The sequence below is a fragment of the Emiliania huxleyi genome (assembly GCF_000372725.1).
Source record: "Emiliania huxleyi CCMP1516 chromosome Unknown EMIHUscaffold_21, whole genome shotgun sequence".
NCBI lineage: Eukaryota > Haptophyta > Isochrysidales > Noelaerhabdaceae > Emiliania > Emiliania huxleyi.
Window position 1 is genome coordinate 272,508 of NW_005200507.1, and position 26,622 is coordinate 299,129.

Genomic DNA, 26,622 nt, shown 5'->3' on the forward strand with positions numbered 1-26,622 from the left:
AACACAACTCGATGGGGCTGCCCCATCCCGGAGTGGTTCGATTCCACATAAATCCGAGACGGTGATGGATGCGTCGTACGGTGGTCTCATGCCCAGTGAGGTAGTGCATCTGGCCACTCCTGATCCTGCTGAACAAGCTCCTCTTGTAGCTCGATCGGTCACACCGCCATCGCCGTCGGGGAGAGGGGGGACGACACTGCTTCGGCAGCGTGCACCTCGATCCTGTACCGTGTTTGTTATGACCCCCCCCGATGAACACACCAGTGAGGGAGGGCGAGACGATCGAGGGGTCCCGTACCACGCGGAATCGGCCCTATCCAGTGCTCAAGTGCTCAAGAGGGCAAAAAGATCGCGCTCTTGCCGATCCGCACCTACCTATCAGATAGGCTCTTGGGTGGCGCGCCCCAGCTCTTCACAACGAACCTGGTTGCCCGCTCTCGCCGCGCCGTGAGAGGGAGTTCCCGGCTCGACCTTCGTCCCTCCGCCGCGGCGCCGCCGTGCCTCATGGGCGGCCGCCGCCTCGCGGACGGCGCCATCGTCGCCGAGAAACCCCGTTGGCCGCGGTACCTGGCGACCGGCGCCCTCCTCGCCACGCTGCTGGCCACCCAGCCATCGCACAGCTCACTCCTCGAGCATCTCGAGTCGCTGGCCGAGCACCCGAGCGGTCTTCTCGGTAAGCTTAGCTCGCTTGCCTCCAGCCTGCACGCGAGCGTCGGCGCAGAGTCGGCCTCGTACGGCCTCTTCCGCCTCGGATCCTTGAGTGGAAACCACTACCTCGGCATTCTCGGAACGTGGATCAAGCTTCCCGCGTTTGCAGCCGTGCTGCCGTCTTCGCGGCGAGCGCGCGGCTCGGCTGCCGCGTCGGCGGCGTCGTACATGTGCACGTCCTCCTTCGAGCCGGCCGAGCAACTCGTGCTCCTCTCGGTACTGCTTCACCTCCTCTGGCTCACCCGCCCGAGGTGCATGGTGCGGCACGCAGTCTGCTCGCTTGACGCGGTGCAGCGCGGCCGCGTCTGGACTCTCCTCACGGCCAACGCGTCGCACGCGGCCTTCCCGCACCTACTTCACAACTGCATCCACCTGCTCCAGCTCGGCCCGCTGCTGCACGCCACCCTCGGCTGCAGCGACCTCCTCGCCCTCATGCTCACCGCGGCGCTCGCCTCGTCCGCAGCCTCGCTCCTCTGGAACGGCGTGCTCGGCGGGCGGCCGAAGGAAGGCGGCCCTCCCGCGCCCCGCTCGTCCCTCTCTTCTCGCTCAGCTTGGCCGACCCCCCGCACCTCCCCATCCCGCGCAGGCTCCCTCGGCGCGTCGGGCGTCGCGATGGCGATGGTTGCAGCGAACGCCGCCCTCTACCCTCGAGCGCTGGTGCACGTGTACGGCCTTGAGCTGCCGGCACCGCACGCGGCGCTGCTCTACCTCGTGGTCGACGTGGTCGCCTCGTCCTCTGGGCACGGTGGCGGGGGCGTCGATGCGAGTGCGCACGCGGGTGGGGCGGCAGTGGGCTACGCGCTAGCCCGCCGCTGGCAGAGAGGTCTCGACCTCTTCCCTTCCTTCTAGCTTTGATGAGTCGGACGTGGATAGAGCTGCAAGGGGAGAGGTGGAGGCTGCACGGCGCTCTGTCCCGCCCGTTAAAAATGATGTACATGCATATGTGGCCCCTCTGGTCTCATATACACGTATATCACGTTATATACACCGAGACCGCGGAGAGCCGTGTCACAGTTCTCAGTGCATCGTGCCGGTCTCGCAGAGAGGCGTCCACGCCCGCTCTGTGCGCGGCGCTGCGCCTCTCTCCAGTCTCTGCGACCGTTCATCACACCGCCAATCCCCCCTCCCCGAGGGGACCGAACCGGTTCGGTCCCCTCCTTGGCACGTAGCGCACGGGTCATTTCGGAGAGAGAAAGGGGAGGGAAGAGGGGGGGGATAAGGGAGCCGAGATACGCGGGAGTACCCTGGGAGTGAGAGCTCTCATTCATGGTCGCTAGAGACCAGGGGAAGCCACCATGGGGAACGGACACCAAGGCACTAACTTCATCACTCACATTCGCCCCGCACACCTAGCCTACACTAGTACGCGTTACACGGAGCGCCAAGGGGGAGAGAATGGAGGGGGGAGAATATGCGTGCCCGTTTTTCTTCGAAAGCAATTTTTTTTCTCTGCGACCGTTCAGTGTGCATTATGTCTCGCGGTCGTCGGAGGCGGCGGGAGGTCGCGGGGTGGAGCTCGCCGGCACGCACTTTTTTCCCGGGTCCCGGGAGCGTCACTAGAGTCTGCCCCGAGTCATGTCACATGTGCACATGTACATGCACGTGGGTCCAGTCTCTTCAGATCACAGAGTCGCGCTGACACTTTTTTCTCCTTCCCATGTGGACGTGGCGCTGCACAGTAGACACGTCATTCAGACGGACCCGCGTCTCTCCCCCCCTGTCGCTACAACCTCCCACACGCACAGGTGCGTGTTGATGCATGATAGGCGCCGGGTTCAGGCCGCCCTTGCCACCTGCCGCCACGCGGCCCACGAGCGAGGTCGCGCCAGCCGCCTCAATAGTTGCCCCCGGGCTGCCACGCTGCACCGCCCGTGCGCGGGATGCAGCGCTCACAACTCACACCCTCTCCCGCCCGCCTCCAGCCCCTGCCCGCCCTCGCCTCGCTCACAAGCGGTAGCACACCTTTTGGACGCCGGTGATGATGTTGTTGATCTGCGGGAGGGCGTCGATCTCCAGGTTGGAGGCGTACGGCATCGGGATGTCTGCGCCGGTGACCCGCTCGACGGGCGCGTCGAGGTAGTCGAACGCCTCCGACTCGTAGATGCACGCGCCTATACGTGAGACCCATCGGCCCGTTCCTGACCGAAGACTCGCACGACACGTCCCGACTCGCAGACGCAGTCGCCGAGCTCGGCTCCGATGCCGCAGGCGGGCCACCCCTCCTCGACAGTCACCAGCCGGTTCGTCTTCTTGACTGACTCGATGATGGTCAAGCTGCGGGCGGCGGTTAGGGTTAGGGTTAGGGTTAGGGTTCGTGTGCACATGCACATATTGTACATGTGCATGTGCATGTGCATGTGCGTGGGTCCAGTCTCTGGTGAGGGTTAGGGTCAGGGTTAGGGTTAGGGTCAGGGTAGGGTTAGGGTCAGGGTCAGGGAGGTGGTGGGATCGCGCACCGGTCAAGAGGGCGGACCGAGCGCAGGTTGATGACCTCGGCCTCGACGCCCATCTTTGCGAGCTCCTCGGCGGCCTAGGGAGGCGTAGCAGACAACACGAATGTGATGCCCTTGCCTGCGCGCGTGTCGGAGGTGTGTCTCCGAGGTGTGCTGGTTGTTCCGGTTGGAGTCTCGGAAGAGCCGCAAAACAGCCTCCGCGGCAGTGTCTCGGAGGCGTCTCTCGGAGGTATCTCGGAGGTGTGTCTCGGAGGTGTGTCGGAGGTGTGTCTCGGAGGTGTGTCGGAGGTCTCTGGGAAGGTCTGTGGCAGGCCTGGAGGCAGGTGTGCACTCCGCGAGAGTACGAGACGAGAGTGACGTCTGAGCCGGCGCGCTCGATCTTGCACTCGCCGATGGGGACCGTGAAGTCCTTGTCGAGCACCTCGGGCCCGATGTCGAAGGACATGCCGTACAGGATCTCGTTCTCGAGGAAGACAACCGGGTTGTCGTCCCGGATCGCAGCCTTGAGCAGCCCGCGCGCATCCTCCGCAGAGTACGGCGCGATGACCTGGCGAAGGAGGGGGGTAGACGGGGGGGGCGCTCGGCCGTCCGGCTCGGCCGGCCAACGGAAGGGGTGAGCGGCGGGCGCGCCTTGAGGCCCGGGCAGTGCGCGTACCACGCGGCAAAGCACTGCGAGTGCTGCGCGCCGACGCCCGCTGCGGCGCCGTTCGGTCCGCGGAAGACGATGGGGACCTGCGGGGTGCGGATCGTGGATCGGTAAGGGGCGCGCTGTAGGCGGCGACATGCGCCCCTCCGCCACCCCCCTGCGTGGCTCACCTTGATCTGCGCCCCCGACATGTAGTACATCTTTGCAGCCGAGTTGATGACGTGGTCGATGGCTTGCATCGAAAAGTTGAAGGTCATGAACTCGCAGATTGGCCTCAGGCCGGCGTACGCGGCGCCAGTGCAGATCCCCGTGAACCCCGCCTCGGTAATGGGGGTGTCCACCACGCGCTTGGAGCCGAACTCCTCCAGCAGCCCCTTTGTGATCTTGTAGGCGCCCTGGTACTGCGCGACCTCCTCACCCATCACAAAGATGTTTTCGTCCCGCTGCATCTCCTCGCGCATCGCCCCGTTGAGCGCGTCACGCACAGTCATCTACAAAGGGCGTGGGAGCGGCCAGGTATCCACGGCTGAGCGCAGGACCGAGTGAGCTCCCGGCAGCCGCCAGGCAAGCCCCCGTGGCCGCGATGGAGGAAGGATCCAAGGGGGGGCAAGAGGCGGTGCGGACCTGCGTGACACCGCTCATCGCACGCGCACCCAGCGGCGCCCGCTGCGCAGCGGCGCGCGTCACGGCACGAGACAACATTCGACTGCGAAGGGTGCGAAGGCCGATCCTCGCCGAGGGGCCGAATCGCAAAAGAACTTTAGCGCGCCCAGCCTGCGAACGCGCACCCCGGGGGCTAGGGCTCTCTTGCCCGCAACCCGATCCCGATCATCCGGCCCGCTGGGTGCGCTTCTGAGCTCCCCGGCCCTGGATGTGAGGCTTGCTGCCAATTCACTCCAAGTGCTCCAAGTGCTCCGTAGTAAAACTGGCACTATACACTCCTTTGGCATGTGGGTGCCAGCACACGTGGGAATAGCCTGCAACGCATACGCCGACGCGGTGGCGACAGCACACCTCGGGGATAACGACACGGAGGACGCCTCGAAAGTGGTTGGTGCGGGACGCGGTGCGGACGCGGCCATGCATGTACACGGTGCGAAGGGAGGCGGCAGAGAACGCAGAGAAGAGGGAGATAGTGGACCGACGGACGTACGGACACATGTGTCAGAGCGCACACAAGTGGGTGTGCGAAAACAACTTCGAAAGACAGTGAGGCCGGGATCGCACACGGCAGGGGTGGCGGGACGGTTGTGGATCGCGAACAGAGGTCAGAGAGAGAGAGAAGAGAATTTTACACCGCTCCCCCCGGGCATCCCTCCCTTGGGTTGTCTGTTTTCTTTATTTTACTGGGCACGGGACTGGCGCGCACTGGCACTAACAAGCGGGAAAGAATTTTCACTGGGCTCGGGAACCCGGGGGGGGCTAGGGAACCCGAGATGCTGGGGCGAGCCTCGGCGAGACTGCGTCAGCTGTTTTCACAGCAGGCTGGAAGTACCTCGCCAGCCCTCGACGAATACACAATTATTTTTTTGTCCTTCACCGCGCTTTGACGACGTTCGTCGTTCCTCCAACACAGTCCGAATCGCGAAAGAATTTTATAGCACACAGCTCGGACTGGCACTACACTCCTTTGGCGGCACTGCAGACTGGCTCGGATTGGCACTACACTCCTTTGGCGGCACTGTTTTCTTTCTTTCTTTTTCAAATGGACGAGAGAGAGAGAGAGAGAGAGAGAGAGAGAGAGAGAGAGAGAGAGAGACCACAGGCAACACGAGAGCTGAGGGAGGGTGTAGAGGATGTAGAGTGTAGAGCGCTGTAGAGCTGTAGAGCGCTCTGGAGCGCTGTAGAGCTGTAGAGCTCTACATCCGCCGCGGGACGATGTGAGTCCGATGTAGAGCGATGTAGAGCGCGCGCGATTTTGCTGTAGAGTTGGTTGTAGAGGCTCTACAGCCAAATCGCCAGGAAGGCAGTGACTCAAAGAGGTCGAGCCGCGCTAATGGGGTGTCTCCGAGCTTACTGGAGCTCTGATGGACGGCCCTGACTACCCCTGACACACAGATAGTCACTCTGACGGCACACAACACCCTATAACTGCGTCATGACCAGCCTGCCATGCGTCGCCGGTGCCGCATTCGTCGCTGTGCTTCTTTAGCAGGCGGTGGACTGTCGGCTGCGAGGGACGGTCGCATTTGCGCGAGGCGAGGCGAGCATTGCTGCGCGTTGCATGCGCCATGACTCGCGCCAGCGAGCGCGTGCGGGAGCTCCTGGCTGAGCGCTGAGTCCAAGCGAGTTGCGCTGGCCACGATCGCTACGCTGAGCCGAACTGACGCGCCGAGGCGCCGGCCAGTCGCAGCCGTGAGGCATGCCACAGCAGCAGAGGCACCTGCCACCCATTGGGCGGGCAGACAGAAGGCCAGGGCAGCACTGGCAAGTGCAACGCGCCTCATGTCGGAGAGCGACCGTGCCTCGTTCGCCGCTTATGATGTAGAGTTGTTTGTTGTACTACTCAGTGTACGTACTTTTAGCTTACTGGGAGATAAGGGAGAGGGGGTTGTGTTCTCTAGGGTCTAGGCCCCTAAGGGCCCTACGCGCGGCGTGAGAGCTCGGAAGCGAGCTTTGCACGGCGATCGAGGATGGCGCGGTTCACCCCCTTCACCGAAGCGATGCCGATGGAGATGCGTTCCGCGTGGTGTGACACAAATGAGAGGCGGGAGTGGGGAGGGTACGCGGTGCGGTCAACGCGCCCGAGCGTTGAGCCTTGCGCGCAAGGCGGTTGATCTTTGCAACTGCAGGCGGCGAGAAGCCGCCGCCGAATGTCTCGTGGAGAAGCAGGTTGAACTTGTTTCGTTTGCTCTCTCTTGTTGTAGAGATTTCACGTTGTAGAGCGCCTCCACATCGCTCTACATCGGACTCACATCGTCACGCACCGGATGTAGAGCTCTACAGCTCTACAGCGCTCTCCAGCTCTACAGCTCTACAGCCTTAGGTTGAGAAATGAGGAGGTTTGGGGGCTTAAATTGCCATTTAAGAGATTGCAGGCACGGGGGTCCCTCTTTTAAGACCGTTTAAGAAAATCGGCCTCACCGGCATGCGTCGCCGCGTTCCGCGCCGTTTTCTCCAATACTGCCGTTATTAGGCACAAAAAACCGCCCCTCTGAAGACACATCTGTAAGAGTCTGGTGCACTGGCAGGAGCCATACTATGCATAGGGGACGCGTGCAGCTAGCTGCTAGGCTAGCTGATTGTAGCCAGCTACCCGGCCTCCGGCGTCTCTACCGGGAGCTCCTCCGGGACCATCGACCTCAGGAGCTCTCCCGCACCGTTTAAGCGTTTAAGACCGTTTGAGGAATCGGCGGCCCAGGCAGCCTTAAAACGGGCCTAGGCTCGTTTTAAGCCGTTTAAGCCGCAGGCGCCCCAGGGCCCACCCTTTTAAGCCTAGGGGGCCCCTAAGTCTACAGCGCTCTACACTCTACATCCTCTACACCCTCCCTCAGCACGAGAGAGAACCGGCAACCGCACGGGAGCAAACAAAACAAAACAAATGATGTGTGAGTGTTAGAGTTGTTTGGTATTGCTAAAAATCTCTCTCACGGAGCTGGCAGCTACGAGCATATCACTAGGTCCGTCCCTGCGCAAGTTGCGGATACACCCTAGTCCCCGAGGTGGAACCCCCTGTGGACCTTCTAGGCCCGCGGGTAGCCCATCCCTCACTGGCTCCCAGTTCCATCACCATCAGTAGTATTCCACAGACGACAGAGCAGTTAGTCACATCTCACTTACGACTTAGCAATAGCAACTGAAATTAGCATAGATTCACAGTCTCCATTCCAAACTTTGATCCAAGGGCTCAAGTCTTTATCATTTAACTTGCATTTTAATCATTCGAAATGCCAAGCATCTTGGGATGCGAAGCATCTTCAGATGATTCGAGCATCCCAGGATGCTCCGGCATTTTAGTTTTGAAAAAACCATCGAGATGCTCGATCAAATAGGCAAGTAGACAGTGTCAGTGATCAGTGTGCAGTCCAAGTAGGGTGCATCTTAGATGCATATTATCTCAAGATGCGCATATCATCTGAGAGAGAGATTTTTAGCAATATCATCCGTAGTACTGTAGATGGGGGGGTCCCGCCGCCCCTGACGGGCACGCCGGAGCGTAATGGGGGGGCATATAACGGGAGATTAAGTACGGGAGGGGGGTGGAGACTGAAGAATTTCTTTTGTCTATGTCAAACCACACCAGCACGGAGCCACGGACCGCAGCTCACCGGAGGTTCCTCCCCGGGTTCCGGACGAGTGGGGACCATACCCGGCTCATCTCCCGTCACATCCCATCCCGCATCGCCACACAACACCTACCGCACCTCATCTGACGCCCTCACTCTCCGCCACACGCGACGCAGCTCGCTTCTGCAGTCGAGTGCGCGAGAAGTTGGCCACAAACGTAAAGGGCATGAAAAAGGAAACGAAGATCACAAAGGAGCTGGCAGGCAGCCGCTGGGCGGTGAGCATCTGGCGGCGCGAGAGCGCGCGGCTGGCGCCCGCGACGCCTAGGCAGCCCGCAGCGGCGCCGATGAGCGCCGACTGCTTGAGGATCGGCCCCCGCGCCTCTGCAAGTGCCGCCGTCCGCGGCGCCTGCCGGACCCGGTCGGCCAAGACCTGCTCGGCGTGGCGCCGGGCGACGTCGAGCCGCTCCTCGTGCGACAGGCCGCTCTCGTCGAAGGCCGTCGAACGGTCGCCGATGCGGCGCAGGGAACGTGACTCGGCGCTCATGGCTGCTGTCGGTGTACGGCGACCGATGGAGGTCCGGCTCGCAGGCGCCGATGCGACAAGCTGGCGGAAACTTCGCTTGATTTTTTAAATTGGGGGCGCGGGGAGGCAGTACGAGTTTCTTGGTGGCAGGAATTCTTCTCCTACTGCTCGTCGCAGTGATGGGAGCACCGCAGGCCGACACCACACAGGGGCCAGATTCGCCACGTTTTTCTTCTCGAGCGCCGCGAGCTAATGCTGGGGCTACCTCGCTCCTGGTCTGCCTACCTCCTGGTGGTCTGCCTACCCCTCACGTCTAGCCTCTCTCCCTGCCCGACGGGCCTGGTGGGTCCGCGGCTGCTGCTTGCCTCGCGCCTCGCCCGCCGCGCGCCGCCCGCCCTCGCGGGCGTGCGGCGCAAGGTGAAGCGAGACGCCGCCGTCGAGATATCAAAGCCGAAGGACGACCCCAAGGGGTTCGGCAAGGCAGAGCCGGCGGCGGCGGCGCCTCCCCCGCCGCCCAAGAGGCAGGCTGCGGCCCCGGCCTCCCAGGCTCCGCCCGTCGACGTCTTTGCCCTCGCCGCGCCGGGCAGCCGCCTCGCCGACCTCCGCGTGCCTGCGTCGCTCGCGCAGCCGGCGGCGGCCAGCTACGGCGAGCTGTTCCGCAGCGTGGCACAGGCGGCCTCCTCCGCGCTCGGCGACGACGCCGCCTTCTCCGCCTTCGCCGCCGCCAACCGCGACCTGATGGACTACCGCTTCCAGTACAAGCTGACGGCGCAGGCGCTCGCGGCAAAGAACCTCGGCGACGCGGCGGCGGGCGCGGAGCGGTCGGCGCTGTGCGATGCGGCGGTGCGTGCGGGCCTGCGCTTCGACGCGCCCCTCTTCCGCGAGGTTGGCCCCGCGGAGCAGCGGCTCGGGCAGCTGCTCGGCAGCATGCAGCAGGCCGGCGTGGCGGAGGTCGAGGGCGGGGCCGCAGTGCAGGCGGCGGGGGGGGCGCCGCAGCAGCAGCTGGCCTTCTGGCTGGTGACGTCGGCGGCGATCGCCGCGTGGGAGTCCAAGCTCGACCTCCCCTCGGTGGCGGACCTCGCCCGCCAGAAGCTGCGCGAGCTGTGCGCCGTGCGAGAGCGGCTCGAGGGGGAGGGGGCGCTGCTGCCAGGCGAGAAGAGGCGCTGGCATGCGCGCGGCTGCCCCTCCGCTTGCTGACCCCCCTGCCCCCCCTCCCCCCGTGTGCAGCCTCCGGGGTCGACTCCCTCTCCCCCCTCCTCCGCTGGCCCCTCCCCGCCGCTGGGATGGACGAGGCCGCCCTCGCTGCAGAGGCGCGCGCGGCGATAGCGGCCTGGCAGGTCGAGGACGCGGACGAGCGCACCGCCGCCCTCCGCAAGCTCGGCTGCTTGCGCGAGCAGTGCCAGCGCCACGCCTACCAGGCAACACCCCCCCCTCCCCTCCCCCCCCTCCCCTCCCCCCCCCTCTCCCTCGGGCGACCACCACCGGCTACCCCCACGCCCATCGGGGCCAGCGGATTACTGTCGCCCCACACGACCTCGCCCCCACCACTCCACGGCGGGGCCCTAGCCACCCTCGGGCAGACCGCCACTACACGGGGCCTACACTCCACACCGCACTCCACACCCCCACCCGCCGCCGCCTCGCCCCACACCCGCCTCGCCCCACCCGCCCCCGCCCCGCCCCACGCGCCGCCGTAGGCCTACCAGCCGCTGATGACGAAGCTGGCCGCCGTCTACGACGTGATGCTCTACGGCGCGCCCCAGCGGCTCGAGTGCGAGGAGATCCACGCGCCGCCGCGCGAGGGGTACGAGTCGCGGCTGATGCAGCTCTCCGCCGAGGCGGACAAGGTGCTCGACGAGTCGCAGGTGGACCGGACCCTCTACTTCTAGGAGTCTACTTCTAGGAGGCGCGGGGAGGGGGCGCCCGGCGGGGGCGCACATGGCGCATGGGCGGGCTAGGAGGCGCGGGAGCGACATCGGAAGTAGAGCGCGTTGGAGCGAAGAGAAGGAGGTGAGGCGGAGCACCAGCGGTTTTGTGGATCTCGTCGCACGGATTGGTCATCATTGCGCAGTGGAGAGATGATGGTGGGGATGTTGCAGTCTGATACCAAAATGTCTTTCCATTGCCGCCACGCACGCAGTGACCACTGTGTGCCTCCGGCCGCCTAGGCAAACGGCCGGGACGGCGGGCGACCGCCGACCCCATTTATAAATCATTTAAGTCCTAACCGCTAAACGTAAAGGACGGCAGACGAAGTCGAAGAAAGACGGCGAGCAAGCTAGCTAGGCAGCGAGGTCCGTCCGACGTCCGCACCTGCCTGGATGGATGGATGGATCCTGGTAGGGTCAGTCAGTCACCTGGTCGTTCGTTGACGGACGGTGTGGGGTGCCGGCCGTGTGAGCGCTGCGCAGCGCCCAGGGGACACCCCTGCGCGCTTGGTGGAAACTACCTCACCCCCACGCGCACACGATCTCAGTCATGTTCAGTGGTACTTCGTTTTCTCTCATGTGCGTATCTGATACTCGAGTATCACTCGTCCCATCTTCGACGGGCGGGCCTTTTGGCAGCGCGTCACGCTCACAGTCCTTATCACCGTATGGCTCCCTCGACGCCTCGGCCATGTGGGGGTTAGCAGTTGTGGCTTCATCGCTGCTCTCATGCGCTCCTCGACTGGAGGTGCAAGTTCTGGAGGCGGTGCTCCTGGCATTCGCGTGGAAAGCTGCGATGCGGGTCGGCGGCAGCCTAGCGGGGGCATGGGTCGACACATGGAGCGCCGAGATTCGGACGCGCTGGCTGAGCCGAAATCTCGTCGCTATGAGGAAACAGATTCCATTGAATGAAAAGGAGGCGCACCGTGCGTCCTGCATGGCACTCGTCATCATTGCTCAGCACATTGCCGGCGCAACCCTCTGCGTGCCATCTATCCTCTGGCCCGGAGCCGCTTGGTCGGCCGCTCTTGCCTGCCACGGCGCACTCTCCGAGACGGGGTGGGAAATACAGGACCTGGCGACGCGGGTTCACCGCATTGTCCTCGGCGGTGAGGAGGGTCGGCGGCGCAATCCACCGGCGCTGCTTGCTCAGGTCAGAGACTCGAGCGCCGCGCGCAGCACGACACGCGCACCACTACCGGACGGAGGCGCATGTCTGTAGGTGATCTTGCACCACACGATGGCCTCGTGCCTCGTAGTGCCCGCCAACTTGTTTGTACGAGACTCTGCGGCCTACCACGAGTTTGTGCTGCTGCTGCAGGCTGCTGCGGCGGTCGAGAAGGCGGCGCAACAATACTCGTTCACGCTCGACACGAGCCGGCGTCCTGACCTAATCAGGATGCGACTGACTGCGCTTGCGGTCCTGGCGAGTGGCGTCTGGGCCCGCGGCCTGCGATTCGTCTGGCTCGGCAGCGAGCTCCTCCACCTCAGCTGGTCGCGGCAGAGGCATCGATTAGCGGCGGCTTTTGCTGTCAGCCTCCTCTTCCTCAGTCTGTTCAACGTCCTCCTTCTGATCGACGCCAGCGTCAAGGTGGTCAAGTTCTGCGGTCTCGCCAGCTCGAAGCTGAAGGTGGACGATGGCGGTGCGGCCGACGCGGCTAGGTTGCGAATGAGGCGAATCGTCGCAGCCGGACTGTTCAGCGGACTGGTCACGGTTGCCCTTGCGATGACTGGCTTTGCTCTGCTCTTGCAGTTGCGCTAACGCGTAATTCGGAGAGATCGTGACCGCCACTGGCCGGTGTGACTGTCTCTACTCCGTCGTCTCGCCGCGATGCGCGAAGTCTCCGATGCCGCCGCGAGGCGCGAGCTTCCTACGGCCGATGGCGATGCGCCATGCGGGGTCGGCGACGGCGTCGCCGTCGGGGGCCTCGGGGAAACACGGCCCTGGAAGGCCGTTCGGGCGCGCTTGAACGGGGCGGGGGGGACGCTCCTTCCACGTTCCACCTTCGATTTCGCTTAAAGGATTAAGCCGTGTAGCCGTCTCTCGTCTTACGTGTGCTACGCGAGCGGTATCCGATGTCCCTACTCGGCTTTAGAGTCTAAAAGCCGTAACTCTTATCATTAATATCAAGTACAATACAACACACATAGTGTGTGAATCCCCCCGCGAGCCCGACGTATACGATGTGTGTGTAGCAGTGACACTCGACTCGCGCACATCCGCACCCCCACCCTGCACCCACCCCGACCCAACCGCCAACGAGCCAAGGAAGGCGGCGAAAGCGACGCTTAGTCCCGGCGAGGGCCCCGCCCGCCTGAGACGTGTGAGCGCCTCTTCCCACGCCCCTTCCCCGCCGCCCCGGCACATTCCGCTCATGGTGCGGCCACCGAATGTGCCCCAAGCGACGCACTCTCTCGTGTGTCCCTCCCCCCCCTTCTCCCTCCCCGCCCGCGGCATGCTGCAGCAGCACACACCTCTCCACTCGGCCCAAGACGGCACAGGGAGCTCCGCTCGCACGGGAGCTCGAGCACACAGACATGCATACGGGGCCCCTTGCCGAGTACCCCGCGTCGAACACCGCAGCCTTGCCCTCGCACAGAGGTGCGGCGGTGGCCCACTCACTCCACGCCTCGCAGCGCCGCCGACTGCGCCCGCGTCCGACCGAGCGACGACGGGCAGTCGCTCTGTCGGCGTCCCCGTTCGGCGAGGCGGCGCTTCGCCTCGGCGAGGGCGTCGCACGTGGAGCGCGGCGTCTCCGCGATGCAAGGGCCGCCGCGGGAGGCGTCCGAGGAGCTGGGCGGCCGCTGCAAGGCGGAACCCATCGACACGCGCCCCGCGGGCAGCCTGCCCCCGCCGAGGGAGGCGCGGACCGGTCGGCTCTCGAACACGTCCGCTGGCGGCGGCGGCGGCGGCGGCGGCGACGGCGGCGACGGCGGCGGCGGCGGGTCCGCCTCTGCGATTTCGGCGAGCGGCTCACTGGCGGCGGGCGGCATCAGCGGCGCGTGCTGCATCACCGCGACCGAGGCGCGGCGCGACGAGGCCTTGAGGGCCCACTGCAGCTGGGTGCGGAGCTGGCTCGCCTCCGCGCAGCGGTCGGCCGCCTCCACCTCCGCCTGCGCGCGACGCTCGTCCGCGTCGCGCAGCTCGCTCTCGAAGATGGAAGTGTACGCCTGGCGCGCCGAGCGCTCGAGCAGCGCCGCCTCGCGCCGCGCCGCGCGCAGCTCGTCGCGGGCGTCCTGCCGGCTGCACAGCGCCTCCTGCAGCGCGGCGCTCTTAGAGCCGAGCTGCGCGCGCAGCGCCGCCTCCGCCTCCGCCTGCCGCTCCAGCCGCGTCTCGGCGAGCGAGAGCGAGTGCAGCGCGTCCGTGCTCTTCTTGTTTGCCGCCAGAGCCGCCTCGTTGCTCCTGGCCGCCGCCGCCGTCGCCGCCGCCTCGGCGGCGCTCGCGTCTCGCGCAGCCGTCTCGGCCTGCTGGGCGTAGTGCTGCTCTTTCTCGGCCCGCGCCTTCTCCTCTGCCGCCCCCTCGAGCGCTCTCGCCCTCGCCTGCTCCGCCTCGAGCAGCGCGGCGACGGCGGCGTCGCGCGCGCCCTCCGCCTCCTCCGCGCGCGCGGCGGTGTCGCTGAGCTGCTCACCGAGCTGCCGCTCGAGCCGGGAGAGCTCCGCCCGCAGCGCCCGCACCTCCGCGCCTCGCTCCTCGACGCTCGCCGCGAGGTCCCTCGCCGCCTGCGCCGCCTGCGCCGCCAGCTCACCCTGCAGCCGCTCGACCTCGGCCTGCAGCGCCGCCTGCTGTCCCGAGGCCCGCTCGGCGGAGGCGACGGCGGAGGCGAGCTCGGCGCGCGTCTGAGAGCTCGCCGCCTCGCGCTCTGCCTCGCCCGCCTGCGCGTCCTGGCTCATCTCGGCGACGCAGAGCGCGAGCCGCGCCACTTCCTTGTGCAGCGACGCCACCTCCTCCTCCGACGCGGCAGCCTGCGCGAGCAGCCGCGAATGCTCCGCCTGCGCCTGCGCCTGCGCCTCGCCCTCGACGCTCCGGAACTCGGCCAGCTCGGCCGCGTACTCGCCCATCCGCTGCAGCTCGCCGCGGAGCTGCGCGAGCTGGCCCGCCTCCGCCTGGCCCGCCTCGGCCTCGCCCGCCGCCTCGCCCGCCTCTGCCGCCGCGCGCGCCTCTGCCGCGCCCTCCTCGCGGGCGGCCCGCTCCGCGGCGTCGAGTGCGGCCTGCTGGACGACCTGGTCTTGCTGGACGACCTGGTCGAGCAGCTCGCTCATCACCGCGGAGACGACCGCCCGCGCCTCCGCCTCCCGCTGCTCCGCCTCGCGGCGCAGCAGCTCCTGCCGCAGCGCGTCTCGCTCCTCGGAGACAGAGGCCAGCTCCCGTGCCAGGGCGGCGTGCTCGCCGGAGGAGACGCTGCCGCCGGCGCGCGCCACCTCGAGCTCGTGCCTCGCCTGCGGGAAGGTTCCGGGAAAGGTCCAGGGACGGTCTGGGAGAAGGCCGCCTCGAGCTCGGCCGCCACCGCGCTCAGCGCCGCGTGGTTCGCCGCGAGCAGCTCGCTCGCCGCCTCGCACTCGTCTGCCCACGCCGTCGCCTCCGCCATCGCCGCGTGCTGCTTTGCGCAGCGCGACTCGAGGAGGCTGCAGCGCGCCGCGGCGGCTTCGTAGCGCGCGGAGGCTGCGGCGGCCTCCTCCTTGCGCTGCCGGTACAGCAGCCGCAAGTCCGCCTCCAGCGTACTCACCTGCGTCCGAAGCGCCTCGCCGCGCGCCTCCGCCGCCGCCGCCGCCGCCTCGGAGTCGGCCCGCGCCTCCTCCGCCTGCGCGAGGGCGAGCGAGGCCGCCTCGGCGCCAGCGCGGCTGCCTGCGAGCTCTTCGGCCTCGGCGCGCGCCGCGTCCGCCTCCTGCAGCAGCGTCTGGATGTGCGACTGCTGCTGCGCCAGCTGCTCGCGCACTGCCGCCGCCTCGCGCGCCGCCGCCTCTGCCTCCCGCTGCGCACGCCTCTCCCCCTCTGCGCAGCGGGCGAGGTCAGCCCCGTGCTGCTCGCGGAGGGAGTGCTCGCGGCCCTCCGCCGCGAGCCGCTCCTGGCGCGCCGAGGCGGCCTGCCGCGCCACCTCCGCCCGGAGCAGCTCGTTCGAGATGGCCGCCGCCTCGAGCTTCTCGCCCAGCCCCTCGGCGCCCAGCCCCTCGGCGCCGAGCCCGCCGGTGCAGGCGAGCACACCGCGCTGCTCGGCCGCCTCGGCGGCGGCGGCCTCGGCGCCCGACTTGTCCGCCTTGAGCGCCGAGACCTCCGCGGCGTGCTCCTCCCGCGCACCGGCCAGCTCCGCCTGCGCCGTCTCGAGGCTGCGCTGCACGAGCTTGAGCCGCTCGCACTTTGCAGAGTACGCGGTGTACAGGTTCTGACCCTCGACGAGGATGCGGTCGTGCTCGTCCTGCCAGGCGGCGGCGTCCTCGCGCGCGTTGATGAGCTTGGAGAGCAGCTCCTGCAGCACGCCGGCGTCCACGCTCGCCTCGTCGCAAGCGGGCGGCGCCTCCGCGCCGGCCTCGGCGGCCGGCAGCGCCGTGGCCGGCAGCTCCGCCTCCGCCTCCGCCTGGGAGGGCGGCGAGAGCGGCTCCGCCGGGTCCTCCTCGTGGAGCGACGCGAGCGCAGTGACGGCCGGAGTAGTGGAGGCAGCGGCGGGCCGCGCGGGCGAAGCCTTGAACGCGCGCCGGCCAGGCTCGGGCGTGTTTGCCGAGCGCTCGGCGAGCCCCTTGCGGCCGGCGGCGGCGGACTTGCACGGCGAGCGCGAGGACGCCTCCTCGGCGTCGGGCAAGTGGAGGTCTGTCGCTGAGAGACCAAGGCCGAAGACGGAGACGGGCATACACACACTCTGTTGCGTTTGACTGTAGGTTGGCGCCGAGAACAAAGAAATCCATCGCGCTTACTGATTGCACTCCAAGTGCTCCAAGTGCCCCTATGTATCGTCATCTGTCTCGCGTCCACCCATGTGTGGTGGCGGCGTGCCGTCCTCCCATCCCTCCCTTGGGGTGTCTGTTTTTCTCTTTTCTTTTCTTTTCACGTCCACCCATACCGCGTTGGTGTCCAGTCCGAGCCTGACTGTTCTTCACCTTCCTACATACATACGACAGTGGGTGAGCAGTGGCCCGCTCCCTCGACCCACAGCCACGCGCGATCGGTGCGGCAGGCGTCCCCATGCATGCGGGCCGGAGCGGCGGCGGAGGTCGGGCTCGTACATCGGCGAGGACCCCGAGGAGCGACAGCTTCCAGCTGCCCACCTGCCCTACCTAACTAATCCTGCCCACACTCGGACTCGCACCGCCGAGAAAAGTCTTTGCCCCCGAACTCAACTAGAAGAACAGAGAGATACTATAAGTAATAAGATAAGAGAGAGACTCTCTCTCTTTCTCAACTAACCGTTTCTCACACGACTCGCAAAGACGAGGAGAAAAATCGCGGTTTTTCGCACGACGGCGAAATTTGGTGTGTGTTGAGAGTAGAGAGAGATTTTCAATACCAAACAACTCTAACACTCACACGTCATTGGGGCCTGGAGCCCCTGCAGACTGAAGTTTAAGGTCGTTTCCAAGTGGGGGGGGGGGGGGACAGATTTGGGCGGTCGACTTCAATTTTGGTGGGATTTACGACTGTTTGGGGGATCCTGCCGACGCGCTAACCGCACAGGCCCCTGCAGACTGATCGCCCTGGCATATAAAGGTTGTTGGAAAACAGAACTTCACCGGAGTTTAAAGTACGGTGGGGGGACAGCTTTGGACGGTCGACTTCACTTGGAGCACTTGGAGTGCGGTCATTAACCTCTCACGTCCAGGACCGGGGAGCTAAGAAGCGCACCCAGTTGGCCGGACGCTCGGCATCGGGTTACGGGCTAGAGAGCCCTAGCCCCGGGGGTGCGCGGTCGCAGGGCCATAACACGTCTCCGAGGGATAGTTCCGTGTACCGGGTTACCCCTTAACTGCAGAACGCACCCTCTTCCTCGACCGTGGGGGGGTGCGCGGTCGCAGGGCCATAACACGGGTCTCCGAGGGCGTACGGCAGCGCTCCGGGTTTCCCTCAGAAAAAGAAGGGTTCGCTCGCGCTTCCTTGGGCCCCCCTAGCAGCAGGCCGCTCCCCCTCTGCTCGGAGCTCGTGAGCGCGGCTCTTCATAAAAAGAGGAGGGGGCGCACCGCCCCGACGCAGTAACGTACTACGCGACGATAACACGAGAATACAAGAATACGCAGCTGCCAGACGCCTCTTCAATTCTGGCCGTTTTTGGACGATCGTTTTGCCCTGTTCACGCGCGCGAGCGAGTCGTGATTTCTTGTTCGTTAATAAAAATCTCTCTCTCTCTCTCTCCGCGCGCGCGAGACGTGCAGACAGGGTTGCCAGGTGTGAGCTTTGTTTTGTGTTGGGCATTACGAAATCTCAAATACTAAAAACCAATCAAGACTGACAGCGGGATTACCACTGGTGTTTCGTCCTCCTCGGAGTCGTTTTATTATTTTTTTGGCACGACTCGCGAAATCTGGGCGCGCGGGCGCTGGGCCACAGGGTACTGTCACCGCGGGAGCCGCGTTGACGAAGAATCGAGGTTGCGGCGCGTTGACGAAGAATCGAGGTTGTGTCTGGCGGCGCGCAACATGATCCTCCCCGCCGCCTTCCTTCTCTCCTTCCTGCGCCTGCCCCAGCCGTGGCCCGCGTCGTCGCGGCTCGCCGTGCGCCGCTCGCCCTCGCCCGCCGCCGCCGCCGCCTCGGCTGCCGCCGCCTCGGCTGCCGAGCCGACTGCCGAGGCTGCCGTCTTCTCCGACCTGCTGGCTGCGCACGGGCTGGCGACCGACTCAGTCGCGCTGCGCAGCGACGGGCCCGGCGGCCGCACCCTCGTCGCCGCTCGCGACCTCGGCAGTAACGAGGTCGCGCTCGCCGTGCCGCGCCGCCTCCTGCTCACCGCGCACCGCTCGGGCGCGATCGGCGGCCTCGCCGGCCAGACGGACCTGGTGTGGGACGCGGCGGGCGATCTGCGCGAGGAGGTTGGCGAGGCCATGTTCAAGCGCGGGGCGACATGGGACGTCCGACTCGCCCTCGCCGTGCTCGAGGCGACGGCCGGCTGCGGCGGCGAGCTGTGGGACGCGTACCGCCGCTTCCTGCCGCTGCCGCACGAGCTGAGCTCGCCGGTCTGCTTGCCCGCCGAGCTGCTCGCCGAACTCCGCGAGCCGGCCGTCGCCTCCGCCGCCGCCGCGCGCAACGAGCTGCTCGCCGACCTGTACGCACCGCTCATGGCGCACGAGGCGCACCCCGCCACGGCGGGGTACGTGGCGCGCGGCGGCGAGGCGGCGCGCGGGCTGGTGCCGGCGCCGCTGAGCTGGGCGTACGCGCTGGTGTCGAGCCGCTGCTTCGCGCTCAGCGGCGGTGACACGTTCGGCTTCGTCCCCTTCCTGGACATGTGCCAGCACTCCGCGGTGCCGTCGGCAAACTTCACATCGGACGAGCGCGGGATCGTGCTGCGGACGCTGCGCCCGGTGGCGGCGGGCGAGGAGGTCACCATCTCGTACGGGGGCGACTACTCCTCCCGCCGCACCTTCGAGCAGTACGGCTTCGTCCTCAGCGAGGGCTGCGCCGCGGACGCGACACTCCTCGAGGAGGCGGTCGCCGCCGCCGCCGCCGCCGGCAGCCTCTCGCCCGCGGATGTGATGCGCGACGCCTCCGCCGCAGAGCCGCCCACCGAAGCCGCCTTCCGCGCCGCCTGTGTGAGCGCGCGCGCCGCCACCGGCGACGACCTCGCCACCGACGAGCGCTTCACCGCGCTGCACCAGGCGCCGGCTGAGCCGTAGCCCGGCCTCCCCTCTCAAACCACCCGGCCCCTCTCAACGCCGTCGACTCTCGCCTGGCCCCCCGACCGAAAGCGGACGCGACCGACAGGTGCTCTTCGCTTCGGACGCGCCGCCGCCGCCGGCGACCCTGCTGCGCGCCGTCCGCTCCGCGCTCGCGCAGCAGGCCGACGGCGCAGAGGCGGAGGCGGCGCTCGACCAGCTCGCCGAAGAGGCGGGGGCGGCCGACTCGCGGCTGTGGAGCGTGCTCTCGTACCGAGTGTCGCGGCGGCGGCAGCTCGCGCTGGCCGAGGCAGTGCTGGAGCAGCTCGTGCCTGCTCAGCCTGGTAGCTGAGCCGCGCGATTCATTTTTCGGGCGCGGTAGCCGGTACATTAATCGATCTTCCGATCTAGCACTCATGCTGTAACTCGCTATAAGTAAATAAATATATCAAACGGTTAAACTCTGAGACGAGATGGGATTTAGGGACATCGGTGTGTTCCCGCCCTGCACACACAGAGGGAGGCTGAGGGACGACGGACGTCTTTGCCGACAGTCTCCACTTGTCCACAGAGTTGTCACGTAAATCGTTCTCTCAAAAATCGAGACCACACTGCACACAGAAGAGCCGCGATCGTCTTTGTCCCCTCGTTCTGCTTCTCCTGCGGTTCACACTCTCTGTGGCTAGCCCTTGGCCTCTGTGGCTATCGTATTAAGTGAGCTTCAAGGTTCACAAGTACCGGAAGTAGCGTCGACCGGCCCACCTGGACCTGCGCGCCCCTGGTCGTCGACCGTCTCGTCACCGACAGTGCGTCACGCGTCAGACATGACATCGAGCGAAATCACTGCAACGGGCACGGGCGGAGGTGTGCACAGCTGCCGCCGCGCCCGCGAGTCTGAAGCCGGCTGTCCCGAGGAAGCGGCTGCGCAGAGCTCGTGGAGGTATTCCGCCACGGAGACCACGCCGCCGCCCACGCGGACCTGGGCGATGCCGTTCGGAGAGAGGACGACACTCACCTTGCGAGGCCGCTCAGAGGCCACGCGGAGCTGCGGTCGGGAAGCGGAGGGTGAGAAATGCAGTGAGGGCGTGCACATGCAGGGCCAGTGTCATGACCTTGTATGACCCGCGCGAGAGGCGCTCGACCTCGACGCGGAGAGGCAGGGAAGCGGCGTGTAGTGCAGATGAGAAGCTGGTGTCGATAGGGTCCGAGGCGACGGCCGCGTGCGCTTGCAGCGCGCGGTGCTCGAAGGCGCTGGCGTGGATGCGCGCCTTAGCGGGGCTGCGTCAGCGGGAGTGAGAGCTGAGCCAACGTGTGGGCAGGAATTCTACGGGGCATCACCTCGAGCGCGTAGCGCGCAGCTCGCTCGGCTGCCAAGTCAGCCTCCGCACGCGCTCGCGCTGTCAGTGCCTCCTCGAGTCGCGCCTGTCTCAGAAAGAGCCGTGAGATCTGGGCTGCTGGTACCAAATCGCGACAGGTGGAAGGGCAGCTCGCCTCGATGTCAAGCTCCGGCTCACTCGGCGCATGCCGCGCCTCGCTCCTCGCATCGAGCTCCGTAGAGGCCAACGCCTCGGTCTGGAATCGCAGTGTTGTCACTTCCTCCTCTAGCCGCGAGAGCAGGCCACTTGTGCGTGACTCGGCCGCGGCCGCCTGAGCTTGCACGCCAGCGAGCTCGCTCTGCAAGTCGCCCATCGACTGCGACAGCGCTCGCGCTTCGTCGATCGACGCCTCCGCCGACTTAGCGGAGTCTAACCACTTCTCGAGGAGGGCCCGCTCTGCCGCATCGCGCTCCATCATGCCGTGCTTCTGCATGCTAACCTCACCCATAGCAACCTCACCCAGTGCTCGTTGCGAGTAGAAGTCCTGCGCCCGGCCTTTGCCCATCAGCAGCGCCGCCGCGTCAAGCTCGGCGGTGATAGTAGCGAGAAGGGTTTTGCCCGCCTCGCTAGCTTCCGATGCGTGGCCCTCGCGAATGCATACAAGTGTGCGAGCACACTCCGCCTCAGCATGCGCTCGCTGCTGCTCGAGGCTGGCGGCGATTTGCGCCACAGAGTCGGTGACGCCCCCTGTCGCCTCTTCGACACGAAGGTTAAGCTGCTCAAGCTTGGAGCTCATCTCGGCCGCGGCAGCCGACAGAGAGTCGCACGCGGTAGCACACGCGGCGTCTCCTTCTTCTTGCCGGACTCTCATCGCGCGCACTGCCTCTTCGTGTGCGGCAGCGCTCTTCTCGAGTCGCACGCGTGCCGAAGACGCCGCATCAGCCAGGATGGAAGCATCGGCCGGAGCGAGTGCGGAAACAGCGTCCAGCGCCTCTGCTTCTATCCGAGCCGCTCTTTGACTGGCGGAGGTCGTCAGAGCGCTGAGGGCAACATCCAGCTTCCTGTGGGTCAGCAGCGACTCCTCCCTGAAAGCGGCTTCTGCCTCTGCCACTCTCCGTTCGACAGTGGCCTGCTCCGACTCGCGGCGCAGCTGCTCCTCGCTGAGCGCGCTAAGCAGACCGCGTACGGCTGTGCGCACATTCTCCCGCTGTTTAAGCAAGGTTGCCCTGAGCTCAGCGGCCAGGCGCGCTTCTATCGAAGAAAGATCCTGCCTCACCTCCTCCTCCCTGGAGCGCACACGCAACTCGCAATCGGAGACCTTCGCCTCACAGGCGGAGAGGGCCGATAACGCTGCGGCAACCCGTGAATCCGGACCGTTGCTTGACGCACTCGAAGGATTTTTGCCTGAAGGAGCGGTCGCGGCACGCGGCATCCGGGGAACGGGGGCCAGCCCGGTGTGTTGCGGGTTAATCGCACCCCACGGCGTTGCTCGGCGGGCGCTGCCGAGAATTTTTTTTGAGCTGACTTCGATGTTAATAGAAACAAGCGAAGGCACACACAACATGACGCCAAACACACGATTGCACGATTTTTTTTCGAAAGGAAACGAGTGCGTATTCTTTTTAGCTCCGAGTAGAGGGCGCGTCCTGCAGTTAAGGGGAAACCCGGTACGCGGGGCCAACCCTCGGAGACCCGTGTTATGGCCCTGCGACCGCGCACCCCCCAGGGCTAGGGCTCTCTAGCCCGTAACCCGATCCCGATCATCCGGCCCGCTGGGTGCGCTTCTCAGCTCCCCGGCCCTGGATGTGAGGCTAATGACTGCACTCCAAGTGCTCCAAGTGCGACCCGGAGTGCGTTCTGCAGTTAAGGGGAAACCCGGTACACGGAACTATCCCTCGGAGACCCGTGTTATGGCCCTGCGACCGCGCACCCCCCAGGGCTAGGGCTCTCTTGCACCCGCAACCCGATGCCAATCATCCCCGGCCCGCTCGCTGGGTGCTCGATGGGTGCGCTTCGTCTTAGCTCACCGGCCCTGGGCCTGGGCGAGCGGTCTTAATGACCACTGCACTCCAAGTGCTCCAAGTGCTCCAAGAGAGACCCCGAGCCCCGACTGCTCTGGGTCGCGCGAGAGTGGGGGGCCACCCCTAAAGCCGTAGGGCAACCCGCCTGGCGACTCGTGGGGGGCGGCGCGGGCTCAGTTTTGCACATGATGACGAGTAGAACACGAGAACATGCGAATCAAAGTGGTACCTCTCGCGACACGTAGACGACACTAATAGTATATCCAGCTTGATGGCTCATGGCTGTGTGCTATGCCGCCCGGCCCGGGGTTACGTGGCCGCAGCGAGCGGCTAGAGCCGGACCGTCTAGCATCGACCGCATCTCCCATTAGCGCGGCGCGGCAGCCGAAGCGACGCAGGTGTCACAGCGTCGCATCCTTGTAGACGCCGGCGGGGACCGTGCGCGGCTGGTCCGAGGGGTTGATGAGCTTGACCTCGCCCTGGAAGACGACACCGCTCTCGATCACGAACGGGCCCTCGACGGTGAGCTTTGTGCAGCGCAGCAGCGACGGCGCGCCGTCCGGGATGAGCGTCGCCAGCTGGTCGCAAAACTTGTACGACCCGTCGAGCTTGATGATGGGCGGCACGCCCTTGCGCTCCGGCGCGAGCGTGACGCAGTGCTCTGGCGTCACCTCGTACGCGTCGCTCTTGAGCGCGAGCAAGTCGCCCGTCGTCTTGACGGGCGCGAAGCGCGAGCGCGGGGTCAGGATCGCCTTCGCCTCGGCGCCAAAGCACTGGATGGCGGCCCCCATCGCCGTCTCGAGCTGCAGCACCGCCGCAGAGGCCTTGTCGCGCGGGTCAACCGTCTTCTTGTTGCTCATCACCTGGTGCGGGGGGAGCGCGAGAGGCGGGCTCGCGCGAAGGGTGCTGGCAGCGGAGGGCCTCCTCGCGGCCAACTCACCGGGAGCGGCATCACGCCCTTGCCGAGCCGCATCTTCTTCTGCAGCGCCTCGAGGTCGAGCCACAAGTTGTTCGTGTTGAAGAAGCGGTGGCGATTCACGTCCGCGAAGCGCGCCTCGTCCTCCTCGGGGCACTGCGCGCTCTCGCGCAAAAGCAGCCCGCCCGTCTCCGCAGACCTGGCCAGGTGGCCACCTGGACATGTCTCGGACATGTCATGGACGTCTCATGGACATGGTCATGTTCATGCACATGCACATGTCTCCGCAGATAGCATCTGGGCTAGATCTCGGCTGTATCTCGGCTAGACCTCGCCCTTCTTGTCCGAGTCGGTGCGCGCGGCAACCTCCATCGCAAAGGGAGCGCCCGACTGCGCGAACCACGTCAGCAGCGTGAGGTCCATCGTCGCGCCTACAGCGACACGACGCGCACGAGTGAAGGCGAGCGTCGGCGGGGCTCTGCCCGGCTGTCGCCGCGCCGCGCCGAGGTTGTCCGAGTTGGAGACAAACATGTACTTGTAGCCCTCCCTGAGCAGCCGGTCGAGCGTGCCGGAGCCCTCCATCGCCGGGTAGAGGTCTCCGTGCCCCGGCGGGCACCACTCGAGCTCGGGGTTGGCGGGCCACGAGGCGGGGGACAGGTCGGCGGCACTGACCTTCGGTGCCTTGTTTTGCAGAAACTCGAGCGGCAGCTCGCCCTCGTTGCTCAGATTTGGGAAGTTGTGTTTGAGCAGCGCCATCGAGTCCGCCTGCGGGGTGGGGCGGGCGGCGGGGTCGGGCGGGGTCGGGCGGGTGGGTGGCGAAGGAGCGTCACGGAGTGGCGGGGTGGAACGATGGGTGTGGGAGGCGGGGCTGGCGGGGTGCAGGCGGCACCGATGTGGAGAAGGAGTTCATCAGCAGGAAGGCGAGCGATCCCCCGGAGGCGTGCCGCATGTGCAGGACCTGCTTGGCAATCAGGTCGAGGAAGGTGTCGTCGCCGGAGATCGGCAGCAGGCTCTTCGCCTTCTCGAGTCCCATCCCGGTGCCGAGCCCGCCGTTGAGCTTGAGCATGACAGTGTGCTGCAGCAGCGACCTGTTCACGGTGTGATGTATGAACATATCCTTCTCAGTGAGCGAGTGACGAGTCGCTGCAGCAGCGACCGGTCTGGCTGCACGGAGATGTCCTCGAGCGCGGGCAGCTGGTCCACCTGAGGGAGGTCATATTAATGTCAATATGACTATTCATGTTCATAGGCAGCTGCCCCGCCTGGGAGAGGCGGCAAGGCCGAGCGGAAGGTCGGGCGGCGGCGCCGCTGGCGGCGCCGGGCTGGGGTGGCGGCGCAGCAGCGGTGGGCGGTGTTGCGGCGGCGGGCGGCGCGCCGGGAAGATCGCGTCCTCGGGTATCATCATGGAGGCGGCGGAGCGGAGCTGCTCGTAGTTGTGGACGAAGGCGTCGATGGCGGAGCGGGTGCAGCCGGCGTGCTTCATCTAATTACGGGGTGTGGAGGCTGAGTTGATGGAAATCCGGGGACGCGACCCGCTTCGCCACAGACGGTCCCGCGCCTTGCGGACGAAGCGGAGGGTCGGGTTCGTGAGGTAGGACGGCTTTGGCGAAAGGCAGTCCATCGCCGACTCCATCAGCCGCTCCCACCAGCTCTGCTTTGCGCGGTAGACTTGAATGAAGTGGCAGTACTCATCAAAGTTGACGGTGCCCGAGCCGTCCACGTCCGCCTCCTGGAAGAGGCCCGTGACCTCGCTGCGGAGCGGCATCATCCCCGAGTCGATCATCGCCTTGCGAAACTCGGCGTGGTCGAGCGCACCAGAGCCGTCTGCGTCGAAGTGATCGAATGCGAGGCGGAAGCGGGCCCGCTCCTCTTCCGTCAGCGGCGTCAGCGACGCCTCCGTCGCAGCCCGCTTCTCCTCCTCCTTCTTGGCCAGCGCAGCCACGTGAGCAGCCCTGACCGCTCCCTCGTCTCGCAGCGAGCAGCCTGCCGTTCCCGCCAGATCCTCGAGCGCCGCACGGCCCTTGCTCCACGTGGCGTCGATCTTGTCGGCCTCGACGCCGTTCTCGAGCAGGAACCACCGCACCTCGGCGAGCGTGAGGGGCATTGCAGATGCTGTCTCGCAGATTCTGCCCCTCTGTGTGGCGGCTCGGTCGGACGCGGCGGGCACGGCATTTTTCTTTTATTTCCTTATTCATTTCTTTCTTTTTACGTTTTTTCGCTTATCTCTACATCAGGTAGTCCCTTGTCATGTGAGAGAGTGCGTTGTGTTCTTGCCGACTCGAGTATCCGCTTTCGCGAAATAAATAAACAAACAAAGAATAAATAAAACGGACATCCCAAGCTGGGCGGAGTTGCGCCGAAAGGCGAAAGAAGCCGCGAGAACAAGGGACCGGCAGGCGGCGGCGCCGCAGGACGAGGCAGAAGAGAACGACGCGACAGAGGAGGAAGTGACAAGGGAGAGAACGACGAGAGTGGGACGACCGCGAGGTGGCATGAAGGTTGCAGCGAGAAGCGGCGAGAGACTGCGAAGAGAGATAGCTGATAGGAAGAGGCAGACTCCCTAGGGTGGGCGACGGCTAGCGCATCACACACCTCTCCTTAAAATCCCTGTGTGGTGGCGGCGTGCCGTCCTCCCATCCCTCCCTTGGGCTGTATGCACTTGGAGCAGTTGTATGTTTTCTTTCTTTCTTTCTTTACATCCCAAGATAGGGCTGGGTCGAGGACAGTTATGTCCCCGCCTTTGCAGGATTTTGCAAAAGCGAGGGGGGAGGGCGCATCGCCGCGCGCGGAGAGGGCTGGCACAGGGGACAGGGGATCTCTCTCGCACAGGATACACACTCGGCACGAGGGCAAGGCTGGGCGTCCTTTTGTGCTCCGCCCCGGACCCCTCGCTCTCGGGCACTATCCATCTGACCACTCATCGACGGGGCTTGGCGAGCGGCCGCGCTGCGGGGCAGGGCTGGTGAGAATGGGCTCCGGCCACTCGCCCGTGCGGGTGTAACCCCGCATCTGTCGGACAGAGGCCTCGACCGCCCCTCGCGGCAAGCTCTCGAGCAGCTCGAGAAGCTCGCCCGCCGCCACCGCCGCGTCGAACTGCG

General features: G+C 65.8%; 7 protein-coding genes across 7 annotated transcripts; 3 read left to right on the forward strand and 4 right to left on the reverse strand.

Moving 5' to 3' along the window:
* Positions 1–504: 504 nt before the first annotated feature.
* EMIHUDRAFT_204209 (hypothetical protein) lies at positions 505–1,557 on the forward strand (the record flags this gene model as incomplete). Its single annotated transcript, XM_005780740.1, has 1 exon — positions 505–1,557. The coding sequence occupies one exon, from the start codon at positions 505–507 to the stop codon at positions 1,555–1,557; it is 1,053 nt and encodes a 350-aa protein (XP_005780797.1).
* Positions 1,558–2,256: 699 nt separating this feature from the next.
* EMIHUDRAFT_434751 (pyruvate dehydrogenase E1, beta subunit) lies at positions 2,257–4,530 on the reverse strand. Its single transcript, XM_005780741.1, has 7 exons — positions 4,432–4,530; positions 3,978–4,298; positions 3,768–3,893; positions 3,475–3,708; positions 3,165–3,238; positions 2,870–2,982; positions 2,257–2,819 (listed from the first exon to the last, which is right to left on the reverse strand). Exons 1-7 carry the CDS (start codon positions 4,507–4,509, stop codon positions 2,653–2,655), a joined length of 1,113 nt encoding a protein of 370 aa, XP_005780798.1. The 5' UTR covers positions 4,510–4,530; the 3' UTR covers positions 2,257–2,652.
* A 3,642-nt stretch (positions 4,531–8,172) lies between these two features.
* Positions 8,173–8,580, reverse strand: EMIHUDRAFT_204212 (hypothetical protein; the record flags this gene model as incomplete). The annotated part of the gene is made up of 1 exon (XM_005780742.1): positions 8,173–8,580. One exon carries the CDS (start codon positions 8,578–8,580, stop codon positions 8,173–8,175), a length of 408 nt encoding a protein of 135 aa, XP_005780799.1.
* Positions 8,581–8,814: 234 nt separating this feature from the next.
* EMIHUDRAFT_449962 (hypothetical protein) lies at positions 8,815–10,683 on the forward strand. The gene is made up of 3 exons (XM_005780743.1): positions 8,815–9,709; positions 9,787–9,977; positions 10,257–10,683. Exons 1-3 carry the CDS (start codon positions 9,298–9,300, stop codon positions 10,446–10,448), a joined length of 795 nt encoding a protein of 264 aa, XP_005780800.1. The 5' UTR covers positions 8,815–9,297; the 3' UTR covers positions 10,449–10,683.
* Positions 10,684–12,837: 2,154 nt separating this feature from the next.
* EMIHUDRAFT_353401 (hypothetical protein) lies at positions 12,838–14,064 on the reverse strand. Its single transcript, XM_005780744.1, has 2 exons — positions 13,922–14,064; positions 12,838–13,400 (listed from the first exon to the last, which is right to left on the reverse strand). The coding sequence occupies exon 2, from the start codon at positions 13,308–13,310 to the stop codon at positions 13,107–13,109; it is 204 nt and encodes a 67-aa protein (XP_005780801.1). The 5' UTR covers positions 13,311–13,400; positions 13,922–14,064; the 3' UTR covers positions 12,838–13,106.
* Positions 14,065–18,104: 4,040 nt separating this feature from the next.
* Positions 18,105–19,623, forward strand: EMIHUDRAFT_99883 (hypothetical protein; the record flags this gene model as incomplete). Its single annotated transcript, XM_005780745.1, has 2 exons — positions 18,105–19,208; positions 19,381–19,623. The coding sequence occupies 2 exons, from the start codon at positions 18,105–18,107 to the stop codon at positions 19,621–19,623; spliced, it is 1,347 nt and encodes a 448-aa protein (XP_005780802.1).
* Positions 19,624–22,797: 3,174 nt separating this feature from the next.
* On the reverse strand, positions 22,798–25,663 carry EMIHUDRAFT_426881 (UTP--glucose-1-phosphate uridylyltransferase). The gene is made up of 7 exons (XM_005780746.1): positions 25,083–25,663; positions 24,900–25,007; positions 24,681–24,727; positions 24,414–24,612; positions 23,855–24,289; positions 23,549–23,749; positions 22,798–23,471 (listed from the first exon to the last, which is right to left on the reverse strand). The coding sequence occupies exons 1-7, from the start codon at positions 25,626–25,628 to the stop codon at positions 23,010–23,012; spliced, it is 1,998 nt and encodes a 665-aa protein (XP_005780803.1). The 5' UTR covers positions 25,629–25,663; the 3' UTR covers positions 22,798–23,009.
* Positions 25,664–26,622: the final 959 nt, after the last annotated feature.

Coding starts and splice junctions, on each gene's coding strand:
- EMIHUDRAFT_449962 (XM_005780743.1), top strand. CDS start 9,298: ATGGACTACCGCTTCCAGTACAAGCTGACGGCGCAGGCGCTCGCGGCA. Junction 9,710..9,786: donor GGAGGGGGCGCTGCTGCCAG/GCGAGAAGAGGC, acceptor CCCCGTGTGCAG/CCTCCGGGGTCGACTCCCTC. Junction 9,978..10,256: donor GCCAGCGCCACGCCTACCAG/GCAACACCCCCC, acceptor GCGCCGCCGTAG/GCCTACCAGCCGCTGATGAC.
- EMIHUDRAFT_426881 (XM_005780746.1), bottom strand. CDS start 25,628: ATGCCCCTCACGCTCGCCGAGGTGCGGTGGTTCCTGCTCGAGAACGGC. Junction 24,290..24,413: donor TGAACTCCTTCTCCACATCG/GTGCCGCCTGCA, acceptor CCCACCCCGCAG/GCGGACTCGATGGCGCTGCT. Junction 23,472..23,548: donor AGGGCGTGATGCCGCTCCCG/GTGAGTTGGCCG, acceptor CCCCCGCACCAG/GTGATGAGCAACAAGAAGAC.
- EMIHUDRAFT_353401 (XM_005780744.1), bottom strand. CDS start 13,310: ATGGGTTCCGCCTTGCAGCGGCCGCCCAGCTCCTCGGACGCCTCCCGC.
- EMIHUDRAFT_434751 (XM_005780741.1), bottom strand. CDS start 4,509: ATGTTGTCTCGTGCCGTGACGCGCGCCGCTGCGCAGCGGGCGCCGCTG. Junction 3,239..3,474: donor GAGTGCACACCTGCCTCCAG/GCCTGCCACAGA, acceptor ACGCCTCCCTAG/GCCGCCGAGGAGCTCGCAAA. Junction 2,820..2,869: donor CTGCGTCTGCGAGTCGGGAC/GTGTCGTGCGAG, acceptor TCTCACGTATAG/GCGCGTGCATCTACGAGTCG.